General features: G+C 54.2%; 2 protein-coding genes across 9 annotated transcripts in view; both read left to right on the forward strand.

The window, feature by feature from the left end:
* The window catches only part of LOC103750113 (granulocyte-macrophage colony-stimulating factor receptor subunit alpha-like), a 12,541-nt gene extending 7,941 nt beyond the window's left edge, over positions 1 to 4,600 (forward strand). For 4 of the 8 annotated variants that reach the window (XM_008853053.3, XM_008853052.3, XM_008853054.3 and 1 more), the window contains 8 exons: positions 492 to 621; positions 759 to 931; positions 1,403 to 1,536; positions 1,661 to 1,690; positions 2,601 to 2,736; positions 3,553 to 3,649; positions 3,840 to 3,921; positions 4,183 to 4,522. In XM_008853053.3, the coding sequence (XP_008851275.1) occupies positions 492 to 621; positions 759 to 931; positions 1,403 to 1,536; positions 1,661 to 1,690; positions 2,601 to 2,736; positions 3,553 to 3,649; positions 3,840 to 3,921; positions 4,183 to 4,260 (860 nt within the window). In that variant the 3' untranslated portion in view covers positions 4,261 to 4,522. Of the gene's footprint in view, positions 1 to 491; positions 622 to 758; positions 932 to 1,359; positions 1,537 to 1,660; positions 1,691 to 2,516; positions 2,737 to 3,552; positions 3,650 to 3,839; positions 3,922 to 4,182 lie in introns of those variants that run through there. The other 4 variants (XM_029556108.1, XM_029556111.1, XR_003847046.1 and 1 more) reach the window with 4 other exon arrangements.
* A 1,357-nt stretch (positions 4,601 to 5,957) lies between these two features.
* The window catches only part of Il3ra (interleukin 3 receptor subunit alpha), a 16,220-nt gene continuing 8,937 nt past the window's right edge, over positions 5,958 to 13,240 (forward strand). Inside the window, exons 1-8 of the mRNA XM_029556105.1 lie at positions 5,958 to 6,355; positions 7,483 to 7,703; positions 10,184 to 10,310; positions 10,387 to 10,516; positions 12,035 to 12,207; positions 12,369 to 12,502; positions 12,584 to 12,607; positions 12,691 to 12,782. Of these exons, the coding sequence (XP_029411965.1) occupies positions 6,205 to 6,355; positions 7,483 to 7,703; positions 10,184 to 10,310; positions 10,387 to 10,516; positions 12,035 to 12,207; positions 12,369 to 12,502; positions 12,584 to 12,607; positions 12,691 to 12,782 (1,052 nt within the window). The 5' untranslated portion in view covers positions 5,958 to 6,204. The remainder of the gene's footprint in view (positions 6,356 to 7,482; positions 7,704 to 10,183; positions 10,311 to 10,386; positions 10,517 to 12,034; positions 12,208 to 12,368; positions 12,503 to 12,583; positions 12,608 to 12,690; positions 12,783 to 13,240) is intronic.

Raw genomic sequence — 13,240 nt, forward strand, 5'->3', positions numbered from 1 at the left:
AGATACATGATAGGTGATGGATGATATATTATTCATAGATGGATAGATAGATGATAATAGATGATAGATACACAGTTAATAGATCTTAATGGACAGATGATAGATAGATAGATAGATGATAGGCAGACTGATAGATTATAGGCCATTGATAGGTCATAGATACATATATAGGTGATCAATAGATATATAGGGAGACTGATGATAGGTTATAGATGACAGGTGATAGATGGATGGATAGATGACAGATCGATGAGGGTTACGTGATTGATAAACTGATAGATGATAGATTGACAGGCAGACTGATAGATCCCAGATGACTGACAGGTGATGGTAGATGATTGATGACAGATGGACGCGGGGATTCCGCCCATCGTCCTCATCCACGTCACATGACCCCCGGCAGAGCCTGGTCCCCGCTGACCATCGATTCCGTCGGCTGTCAATCACTGCTGATGTCATGCGTGACGTCACGCTTCTCTTCATTGCCGCAGGTGCGAACGGGACGGCGGCCCAGAACCTGTCCTGCTCCATCCACTTGGCGAGTGTCATGATGTGCACGTGGGAACCGGGGCCTGTGGCGCCGCCAGACGTTCAGTACTATTTGTACATCAAGGACCTGAGGTCCGGGCTCCCCCACGGACCCTCCCTCCCCCGTCCCCCCACGGACCCCCACCCCTCCCCCCACCTCCCCACGGACCCCACACGGGCGGCTCTCCCCGCCTTTCCGGCTCCGTTGGGGACACTGTGCGTCATTGCAGTGAAAGAACAGAGTGGGAATGTCCCCAGTACCTCGGAGACTCAGTTGTCCACACCGGGTGCCGTGTGCAAAACCTGTCCGGGTTACCCAGCGAGAGCTACGTCCTGCTGAATGGAACCAGCCGCCGGGAGGCCATTCAGTTCCTGGACGCCATGTTGGATTCCAAGGAGATCGGTGAGGGGGGGGGCCGCGGGAGACCCCGCCCACCAGGAAGCCCCGCCCGCCAGCCCCTGCTGTGGGAAGCCCCGCCCACGTTGGGAAGTCCTACTGTGCGCAGCAGCATCCCCTACTTAGGTGATCCTGGCCTGTATAAGAAGCTTGCTAAGCATGATCCTGAATGTGACCTAGCAAGGAGCACTCACCTTATCTCAGTACTGGGCAGGCCAAGGTACCCGGGTCTCTGAGCGTTGAGACTCAGTCCTGGAGTCTATTCCCATCTGCGTGTTGGTAACTGAGTCCCAGGAATCTGCCTGCCTCTGACTCCCAGTACTCGAGGGTTTGCACCTCGGTTTTTATTTGGTTGCTGGGATCTCTGAACTCAGTCCCAGCACCGTACACACGGCCCCAGCTGCCCGCTGACACACACCCATCTGAAAATGCAGTGGAATCTCTTCAGGTTAAACTACAGGGAGATTCTCCTGACAGAGCGACTCAGTGCACCGCACAACATCACTGTGACTTGCAACGCATCCCACTGCCGCGTGACATGGCGGAGGCCGCGGACCTGGGCGCGCTTGTCCTTCTGGGACTTCAAGTACGAGCTGGACATCCAGCGACAGGTCGGTGTGCGGATGACAATCATCTTCCTGATACCCCACAGCCTGGGTGGAAAATCCTCCCGAGACCGCCACCCAAGTGGGACAGTCCTCCTGAAGTCATGACTTTCTATGTTTCCTTCCCTAGAATGTGGACCCAGGCAGGAGAAATCCCACGGTAAGTGTGAGCCTGACTCGGGTGTGCACACCCCCCACACTCTCCTGAAAGTCCAGTGTGATCTTCTGGCCCCGAGGGTGCTGTGCGCAAGGTCTAATAATACAGGAAGAATTCCGGGCGACTCGGGCCATGATCGATTAATTACGCCTGGACACTGATGTGGCCTTTGCTGGATGGGTCCTACGAGATCAATTAATTATGTCTGGATCCAGGCTGTCCTGGTGGGGCCTGCAAAATCGATTAATTATGCCTGGACACTGATCCAGACTTTTCTGGGTGGCTCCTGCAATGCCGAGACACTGATCCAGGATGTCTGGACAGGACCTGGAGGAGGAACTGATCGCTAAGGCAACAGGCCTGGGTGGGTCCCTTTGATTGACGGGTTGGGGTTAGTGGCCTTGGCTGACCGGCCACGCCCCTTCCCATGATGCGCCCGGCATTAATGAGATGCGTGTCCCGTCATGCGTATGCATGAGATGGCAATGAGGAGAGTCCCTCCAGGAGTGCTGGGGACCCAGTGTGCCTGTTCTAAACACCCTGCACCCAGCACCTTACACCAGTCCAGGCTGGTTGGGGCCGTGCATCCACCCGGCGGTTTCTGGTTATATTTTAAAAGTGTATTTATTCACTTATGCATCAAATAGTAATTATTGGTTAATTATCCTTTTAAATATTAGTTACTTTAATGATTATATTAAATATTAATGTTTCTATTAAGTATGGTTTTAAATATTCTTGACTACTGATTATAAATATTAATTTATCTATTATCGATTAATTATTGTTTAAAATATTAATCATTTTATTGATTCATTTATTGTTTTAGATATTTTTAGTTATCAGTTAATTTAAATGAGGTATCAATCACTCTGCGGATTTCCTGTTTCCCGGACACTTCCGGTCCGCGCAGATCTCCGTGTCCAGCAACGCTGACGACAAATACGACTTTCCGAGCCCGGAGCCCCGACCTCTGCACACGGCGCGGATCCGAGCCGGGGACGTGCGCAGCGACAAGTGGAGCCCGTGGAGCCCAGAAGTGACGTTCGGTGAGCCGACGCGTGACGTGCCCTGTGTGTTTTCTCTGCACCTGTGTAAGCACGCCTGTGGGTGCTGGGAACTGAACTGGATCCTCTCCGAGTGCTGGGCTGAGTCGTCTCTCCAAAGCCCAGAGAGGAACTGGAGCCCGGGGTTTGCACACGGCCTTGAGCGCTGGGAACGGGAATTGATTACATCAGTAATAAATCTGTTAATTAATTGATTGGTTAATTAATGGGCGAGTCAATTAGTTACAGCGTTAGTGAACTAGTTAAGGCTTGATTGTTAATTACCTAATTAGTTCACGGCCTAATTGATAAATTGGCTAGTTAAAGGAGTAATTAACTAGTTAATTAAAGGGTTAATTAATTAGTTAAAGGGCTAATTAGTTGCAGGGCTAATGAATGGCTTAGTTAAAATCTAATTACTTAATTGGTTAATTGATTAGTTACTAATAGGGCTAATTAAATAATTTGTCAAAGGGATAACTTAATTCATTCGTTACTGAATTAAAGAGATAATTGATTAATGAAGTAGCTAAAGGGCTAATTAGTTAATTAGCTTATTACCTAAGGAGCTACTTGATTAATTCGTTAGCTGAAGGGCTAATGTAGTAACTAATTACTCTATGTATTACTTAAAGGACAATTAATTAACTAGTTGAAAGACTAAAGCGCTAAATAGTTAAAGGACTAATTAATCAGCTACTTAGTTAAAGGGCTGATTGATTAATTAGCTAAAGTCGATTAATTAGTTAAAGCTTAAGTTTCCGCTGTGTGTGACGTGGCGGCTAGACCTCCGCGTCACGGATGACGTCATGCCCACAGGCTCCGGGGAAAGCAGGTTCCCGCTGCTGTACGTCTACGTCGCCGTGGTGCTGCTGACCGTGTTCTGTGCCCTGGGCCTGGGCTTCGCCTGTAAGAGGTACCGAGCACCACACACGAACATCACCCCACCAGGCATGAGGGGGTACCGAGCACCGCCCCGACCAGTATGAGGGGGTGGAGCAGGGTCGGTAATGCACCGAACGGTTGTGCCGAGGTCAGGACAGGGACTCAGTTTCAGCACCCCTGAGACCTCTCTCCACACCAACCTTACTGAAAGTCACCCCCAGGGTCGTCCACGCGAGAAGCCTGTTCCCCCCAATCCCCCAGATCAAGGACAAAGTTACCGATAGCGACGCGGCTGACCCGCAGGTGAGGCTGGGTGCTCGGTGCTGGGTTGTGCACAGCGCGAGGAGCAACAAGTGAAGCGTGGTGATGGGGGGATGGAGCACAGTCGTCTTCTCATCACAGGAGAGTCATCTGGTGTGCAGATAGTGCTGTGCACAGTACTGAATCCAGGCTGTATCCATTGACAGCTAAAGCCAACCAGCACGTCCTCCTGATACCTAGGGAAGGGTGCTGTGCACAGTACTGACTAGGGCGCCGCCCCTGACCCGGCTTCTCTTCCCACAGACACTGAGCAACTTCGAGCCCAGTGTGCAGAAGGCTGAGCCCGAGGAGTTCACGTCCGTAGAGGAAGTCAGGACCTGAGGCGGGCGTGCACCACAGGGTTGGGCCATGCGCATTAAAAAGTAACTTAACACCCGCGTGTACACTGGCTTTCTGGAGGCTGATGTGTTCTGGGGTCGGTCACAGCTCCACCCAGGTGCATTCTGGGAAATCCTCAGCTACACGTACCAAGCGTGACGTCATCTGTGGCACGCCCAGAGCTCGGGTCCGTTTTGCACACCGCCCTCTCCGTGGGCTGCCGTGGCCGTCCTCATGCGACTGGTGACGTGTACACGCCATACACTGGTGACGTGTACACGCCGCACGCCTGCTTCGGGGCAACACCGGGAAGCTGCGTCCAGGGTGGTCGAGCTCAAGACCCTGCACTCAGCCCAGCTGGCAGACTCCCTGGTCCCAGGTGACGTCACAGGCCCTGGTCCCAGGCGATATCATAGGTCCTGATGCTAAGCTGATATCATAACCCTGCTCACTAATGACGCCATAAGCCCTGGTTCCAGACGATGTCCCTGCCCCAAATGACGTCATAGGCCCTGTTTCCACGTGGTGTCATGGACCCCCCCCCCTCGTGCCGAGTGATGTCACATAACCTGGTTCTAGACAACATCATAGATCTTGGTCCCAGTGACGTCATAGACCCTGGTTCCAGATGATGTCACAGGCCCTGGTCCCAGGTGACCTCATAGGCATCACAGAAGGTCAGACATGCTCATGACAATTCAGATTACGATGATTCACTGGGGCACAACCTCCTGGAAGTCTGGGCCGTGGCTGGGGACTCGCCTCAGGGTTCGGAGCACCGGCTGTGCTGGCCAGGTACTCAAGTTCAGTTCCCAGCACCCAAGTGACGGCGCACAACCTCCAGAGTGTCCAGTTCCGGGGAATCCAACCCGTATCTCTGACCTCCGTTCCCTCCCTGAGGAACAGCGAAGTCCTGGTCCCCGCCTTCCTGTGACGTCACCACCATCATGTGGGGGGGGGACGAATGTACTGGACGGAATGTGCGCCCCGCCCCGGGGACCTGGCAACCGCTGAGGGAGCCTGAGATGCTGGCACTGTGCATGAGGCAGTGCTGGGGACCTCGGTGGCTGCCAAGACCGGAAGTGCAGGCTGCAGGGGGGGATGAGAGCTCTCCGCTGGGGGAACTTCCGGTCTGGGTGCTGATAACCTTGCGAAAGATCATCTTGCTGAAAATGCTGTCCGTGGGAAGTGGGAGGGAAGCCCTAGCAACGCAGCCAGCTTGGGGCGGTTCCTGGACTTGGTCCTTATCACCCGGGGAATCATCCTGATTCTGGCATGACCAGCGGGGGGCAGGGGGGGCGGTGTTGGCGGGTCAGCTGATTCAGGGACTCAGCACAGGCGACATGGCAGTGCTTCAGACCCTCAGGAAGATCCAGAACCGGGGCCCCCAGGTAAATCCCCTTGTGGAGGACTTAGCCCAGACGTTCCTAGCACCCCAGGGCAGCATGTGTGGGGGGGTGCTGTGAACCTGGAGCGGAGTCAGCGCTGACGTGAGTGGTGGACTGGGGACTTTTCAGTACGGTTTGTGCAGAGGTGCTGTAAGATAACTGAGTTCCCCAGGGGTGCTGGAAGGGTGTTGGGTCCAGAGTTTGCACACGCTGGGAGCAAGTCCTGCAGGGGGTGCGGGGGGACAGGACACGACACAGATACATGACGGGTTCAAGGAAGGAATCCTATAGTAAGGAACTGAGCCCAGGATGTGAAAGTCTGGGATGTTCGACATCATCTGAAGGCATCCCATAATATCACACAGAGATGACGTCATCAGTGCATGAACATGTCAGATGAAAAGAATTTTTTTAAAAAAGGAATCTTGGTCACGGAGGGAATATTATACAGCCGTGAAAAAGGAATGGAACCCTGACAGCCCCTGTTACTGTCTGCGTCCCCACTGTGTGCTCAAGGCTCATCCTCCCATTCGTCTCCTCCCTCCCCCTATCCCTAGTCATGTGGTGCTTAGCACTGAATCCTGCAGGTCCTGACCCTGGTCTTGGTCTGTTGCATCCCCAGGTCCAGCTCCACGCTGTGGCCCTGCTGGAGTTCCTCTTCCTCCTGTTCCTTCTGATTGGCACATCCTGTGGAGGAGACCAGCACCTGGGTAAGTACTGATGCAAAATACTGACACTAAGTACCCCCCCCAGTGTGTAGGTTCATGCTGTCGGGGACTCCTCTGGAGGGGGAGAACATCCTTTCACTGCCTGAAAAACCCTCCACAGAGACGGAAGTCCAGGGAGGTGTTTAATGACTGAGTCATTGTGGTAGTAGAATCGACACAGGGTGCTGGGCACTGGGTGGTGAGGCCGGAACGACTCACACTGAGGGGCGCTTTGCGCAGGTTTGTAGTTCGAGTCTCAGTACCCGGGGAGACTCTGCCCGGGACCCCGGGCTGGGCTGGGTTGACCAGCACCGGGCTCGAGGCGGCTCAGTGCTTATAGCACTGGGTGCTCCTGCAGATGACCCAGTCCCCAGCACCCACATCGCAGCAGACACTCGTCTCAGCTCCAGGAATATGACACCCTCTTCTGACCTCCAAGGGCATTGCTTGACACAGGAGCACTCACATTACGTGGAGCAACTCGCGTGCACATAGAATAAATTAAGAAAACATCGGACACATGGAGGTGGTGTACATGTACACATAAAATAAAAATATCGCATACGTGCAGGTACACACGTGTAAGCGGTACACTCACAGGATAATAAAATTACATATGTGCACTTACATACATGGAGGCAGTATATGTGTACATAGAAATAATAAATAAAATGGGGCATACAGCATTTACATACATGCAGGCAGTATGCTCATAAAATAATATTACATACGTGGAGGTGATACACATGTACACATACAATAAAATAATAAAATATTACTTGCGTGCACTTACATGCATGCAGACAGTACGCTCACACACATAAATAAAAAACGATGTTACATACATGTAGTTAATACATGGAGGTGGCATACATGTATGTATATAAGATAATAAAATATTGCATACATACACTTACATGCATGCAAGCAGTACATTCACACATATCAAATAAAAACAATGAATAAAGGATTACATATGTTACAAACGTGAGCTTGCACACATGCACTTAAACGTACGGACTTATATACATGCACTTACATGTACATAAACACATGCACTTGCACAATGCACTTACACGCTTGTACTTACGTACGTGCACTTACATGTACTTAAACACATTCACTCACAGGCCTGCACTCAGGCAGAGGTCGGGCTGGGCGCTTCCGTGACCCGGTGACAGCGAGTCCGCCCTGTGCTGACGTTGCAGCCCGAGGTGGAGACTCGCCGGTCGTGAACCTGACGCTCGACGTCCGGAGGAAAACGCTGACGTGGAATTACGAGACCCACGTCACGCGTCACACATGCAACGTCACCACCCGCGTGGACCCCTCCACGGTCACTGAGCCTCTGGTAAGTACCCGGGCGTGGCCGGAAGTTCTTGACCTGGTTTCCGTGGTTCCTACTCAGTGTCTGGTATCTCCCAGAGTGAGGTTATGAAAGGGACCGAGTTAATCAACACTTCCTTCCGATACCTGAGGAATGGTACTGTGCACAGTACTATTTCCCATAGCGGGCGGGGTTTCGCACAAGAGTTTCCTTAATCAGCACTTCGTCCCCATGGCTGGGGAATGGTGCTGTGCAGAGTACTATTTCCCACACTGGGCAGGGTTTCACACAGTGGGCGGGCTTTCCCACATCCCCTACCTTAACACATCCTCCCATGCCAAGGAGACAGTGCTGTGCACAGTACGATATCCCACGCCGCACAAGGTTTCCCACATCCACTCACTTTATGCAGAAACGCACACCACGCCCACGGGACACCGCGGTGTAGACGGTCCGTCATGGACCTGTGTCCCTGACGTCACGGTTATCCTGGGCTTCCTGAACCAGCAGGACTGGACTGAGTTCAGAACCCAGTACTCCTGTAAGGAGCTCGGAGGGAAGACTGAGCCTGGGATCCCAGGCCTCGAGGGACAGAAAGGGGGGGGTGTGAGCTCCACATTTAAAGACACCCTGTGTCTGAAACACCACGGAGAGACGTAGGGAAAAACGTCCCACGTACACCACACGCATCCTCACACACATGAACGTGTGCGCACATGCATGTGGACCAACGTGGTTCTCGCTCTGTCCCAAGAAGCCGTGTTCAGCCACCTGGCGTCAGGGAGTCACGTAAAGACGCCCAAATTAATGGAAAAGACGTCATGAGGACGGGAAAGAGGCGCGACGTCGTCTTTAGGGTCGTGTCCTGAGCTGAAGGTTCCAGGACACGGATGTGCACGTGGACGTTGTCCTGCTCACTGTGTGTCCTGCCCAGCGCCAGCCTTCCGTGTCTGGGGCTCAGAATCGTCCCGACAGCTGTCAGTCGTCCTGACAAGCTGTGGGGACCCTGGGAAAGTTTCTTAGAACTCTGAGAAATTCCTTTCAGGACAAAAGGTCCCCGCCGTCCCACCCCGTCCCCTGACCACGTCTCCATCCCATAATGACCCTGACCACGTCTCCATCCCATAATGACCCTGACCACGTCTCCATCCCATAATGACCCTGACCACGTCTCCATCCCATAATGACCCTGACCACGTCTCCATCCCATAATGACCCTGACCACGTCTCCATCCCATAATGACCCTGACCACGTCTCCATCCCATAATGACCCTGACCACGTCTCCATCCCATAATGACCCTGACCACGTCTCCATCCCATAATGACCCTGACCACGTCTCCATCCCATAATGACCCTGACCACGTCTCCATCCCATAATGACCCTGACCACGTCTCCATCCCATAATGACCCTGACCACGTCTCCATCCCATAATGACCCTGACCACGTCTCCATCCCATAATGACCCTGACCACGTCTCCATCCCATAATGACCCTGACCACGTCTCCATCCCATAATGACCCTGACCACGTCTCCATCCCATAATGACCCTGACCACGTCTCCATCCCATAATGACCCTGACCACGTCTCCATCCCATAATGACCCTGACCACGTCTCCATCCCATAATGACCCTGACCACGTCTCCATCCCATAATGACCCTGACCACGTCTCCATCCCATAATGACCCAGAACCATCTCTCCATCCCATAATGACCTAGGACTAGCTCTTCATGCTGTGGTGCCGTGTGCACAGGTTTGTGGTGCCGTGTGCACGCTGGGCTGGAGGATGGCGTCCAGGGCTGTTAGTGATCTGCTGTCACAGCCTCTGCTTCCTGTTTCTGGGCTGGACCTGTGGTCACTGCCCACGGCCGGCGGGGGTCACTGTGGGGCCGTCCTCCTGGGCTGGACCACACCAAGCACAAGCACTCCCCACCCCGTACCCAACCAAGCACAAACACTATTCCCCCCGCACAAGCACTCCCTGTAACCACCAAGCACGAGCACTGCTCTCAGAGCTGAGCCACCCTGGTTGTGAGGAGCACCGCCATCTACGTCTGCACAGCTGCCGGCTGGTCTGTGTCCACAAACCCACACACAGTGTGCAGCCTGTGGGCTCGCGGACCAATGGCATGTGCTGGGAAGAAGGTTCTGGAATCCATGACACACACATATGTGCATGGATGCGGGGACGACGGTGTTGATGATGATGATGATAACGATGATGGTGGTGGTGATGTGATGATGATGTGACGGTGACGACGATGTCATGGCGATGGTGGTGATGATGTAATGATGGTGGTGATGATGGTGATGATGTCATGGCGATGGTGATGATGATGTAATGATGCTGGTGATGACGGTGATGATGTCATGGTGATGTGACGGGTAACGTGATAGGATTTCACTGGTGACACGCAGGCACACGCACACATGCTCACACACGCACACGGACACACGGAGTGAAGCCCACGGTGCCGTGTCCGACTTGACCCTCCAGCTCCGCGGCGGCTCGTGGCTCTGCTGGTTTCCGAACGCGCGGTTCCACGGAGGCGCGGTGCTGACGGTGGGCGGCGAGACCGAGGACGGCAGAGCGTTCGAGGAAGTCCTCTTCTTCCACAACTCAGGTGAGCACCACGTCCCCGGTGCTGCTGACTCGGTACTCCCACAGTCCCGGCTGCGACGCTGTCGTGTGTCTTCCAGGGAAGGAAGGGTCCGGGGCCGTGAACTTCTCCTGCGTCATCTACGACATCCGGTTCATGAACTGCACGTGGGCGCCGGGCCCCGCGGCGCCCGTGGACGTCCAGTACCGCCTGTGTGCTTGGTTGTCCAGGTAGGACGCGGGCTCGGTGTCCCCGGCTGTCATGAAACAACCCGACGGAAAGCAGTTTAACCGAGGCCGTGGCTCTTTGGGTCACGTTTCCGGTCCGCCATCGGCGGATCCAGGCGGGAATGTCCCCCGCTGGTCACGGACACGCGCAGTGCAGCCGAGCGTGTCTTAGCGGCAGCGCCGTGTCTGGTTCCGCGCGCGTCGGGGCCTGCCGCCTAGGGAGGGGTGCTGCGCACAGTAGGACGTCACACGCAGGGCGGGACTCCCCACGTCCGTCCACGCGCGGCCTCCACACACTTTTCAAAAGAGCAATGTTCCAGACGGCGGAGACGCTTCACCGGATTTGACCAACACGAACATGTTGGAAGCGGAACATGACGGCCGTCCACGGGCACTGCAGGACACAGGTGCACTTTACATACATGCAGTGCACGTATACCCATGCCGTGCACTTTCCACACACGCGATACTTTACATACATGCAGCACACCTTACACGAAATACAGTTACATATACATGGTGCGGTTTGCATGCGTACAGCGTGCTTTCCACTGCTTACATGCATGCCGTGCACTTTGCATACACGGAATACACTTACATGCATGCAGTACCGTTTATTGTATGCAGTGACGATTACACGCATGCAGTGAACTTACATTTATGCGTTGCACTTACATACATGTGGTCACTTTACGTATATGCAGTGCGGTTACATGTATGTGCTGTGCTGTCATGCATGCCAGTGTGCTTTACATGCATGCAGTGACACATTTATGCAGTGTCCTTTACATATATGTAGTGCACTTTCCATGCATGCAGTGCCGTTACAGGAATGCAGTTTCCTTACACGCAGTGCATTTACATACATGCACTCAAGTACAGGCAGTGACGTTTTCAAGCATATGGTGCACGTTACATACACTCGGTGTACTTACATGCATGCAGTGCACGTTACACACGTGCAGGTGAGACACTCCTCCACATAAAGCAAAACTCACAAAGGAAGTACTTAGTTTTGCTAAATTTAGTACCACTCACCCACCACGCAAGCGGTGCATTTACATACATGCACTCAAGTACAGGCAGTGACGTTTTCAAGCATATGGTGCACGTTACATACACTCGGTGTACTTACATGCATGCAGTGCACGTTACACACGTGCAGGTGAGACACTCCTCCACATAAAGCAAAACTCACAAAGGAAGTACTTAGTTTTGCTAAATTTAGTACCACTCACCCACCACGCAAGCGCTTGGGTCTGAGGCGGCGGTCCGGGGTTCGAGGCTCGGGACCTACAATTCCCTTCCCTGTTCCGAGTCGGCAGAGATGACTCCGCGGCGGCTTACAGCACTGGCCGCTCACGCGGAGGACTCAGATTCGGTGCCCAGCACCCACGTGGCAGGGCAGAACGTCCTCAAACTGCAGCTCCAGGGAAGCCGACGTCCTCGGTCTTCTGCTCCTCGCACATGACCCCCGGGGTGCTGTGTGCACGGTCACTCCGCCCTGTGCCCCTCCCGCAGGGACGCCGAGGCGCAGGAATGCGCTCAGTACCTCCCCGGCCGCCTCGGCTGCCACTTCCCGGAGCTCGGGGCGCCGCGGACCACGGACGACTACGTGTTCCTGGTAGACGGGACCAGTCGCACAGACGCCGTGGCCTTCGTGGACTTTGCTCCCCTTTCCGCCGTGATGCTCGGTACCAGTACCGAGTCCCCAAGCACGTTCAGCTGCAGAAGCTGGACAGGGTGGGAAGCACCCCTGGGGTGCTGAGGATCACTCAATTTTTGGTCGAACCCCAGGATGGGCGGGGGGAGGGGTACTCGGACCCAGGTCCTCACCCCCGTCCCATTCGTGTAGAAAAGTACAATCCTCCTGAAAACCTGACGGTCGCCCACGAAGATTCGGGGACCGTCATCCGGTGGGAAAACCCGGAGAGGCGATTCAACTTAGCACCGAGCACCTTCTGGTACCAACTTCACATCCAAAGCCAGGTCGTAAGCACCGCCAACTCCTGGGTGGTTTCGGTGCTCACTACAAATACCTCCATTTACCTCTTTTCACCCCTCCCACAGGGAAGCTCCCAGGAGAGAGAACCGGTAAGCGCAGGGTCCCCCTGCCCAGCACCCAGGGGCCCCGCCCCGCCTGACCTGGCCTCCAACTCTGACTTCTCTCTCTAAAGATTTGTCAACGCGGACATGAGAGAAATGAGTACCGAGTACCCAGTACCGAGTCGAAGACAGAGCACACCTGCATTTACATACATGCACTCAAGTACAGGCAGTGACGTTTTCAAGCATGTGGTGCGCGTTACATACACTCGCTGTACTTACATGCATGCAGTGCACGTTACACACGTGCAGGTGAGACACTCCTCCACATAAAGCAAAACTCACAAAGGAAGTACTTAGTTTTGCTAAATTTAGTACCACTCACCCACCACGCAAGCGCTTGGGTCTGAGGCGGCGGTCCGGGGTTCGAGGCCCGGGACCTACATTTCCCTTCCCTGTTCCGAGTCGGCAGAGATGACTCCGCGGCGGCTTACAGCACTGGCCGCTCACGCGGAGGACTCAGATTCGGTGCCCAGCACCCACGTGGCAGGGCAGAACGTCCTCAAACTGCAGCTCCAGGGAAGCCGACGTCCTCGGTCTTCTGCTCCTCGCACATGACCCCCGGGGTGCTGTGTGCACGGTCACTCCGCCCTGTGCCCCCCCCCGCAGGGACGCCGAGGC

Source organism: Nannospalax galili, unplaced genomic scaffold (assembly GCF_000622305.1).
Source record: "Nannospalax galili isolate Female #2095 unplaced genomic scaffold, S.galili_v1.0 scaffold3027, whole genome shotgun sequence".
Classification (NCBI taxonomy): Eukaryota; Metazoa; Chordata; class Mammalia; order Rodentia; family Spalacidae; genus Nannospalax; species Nannospalax galili.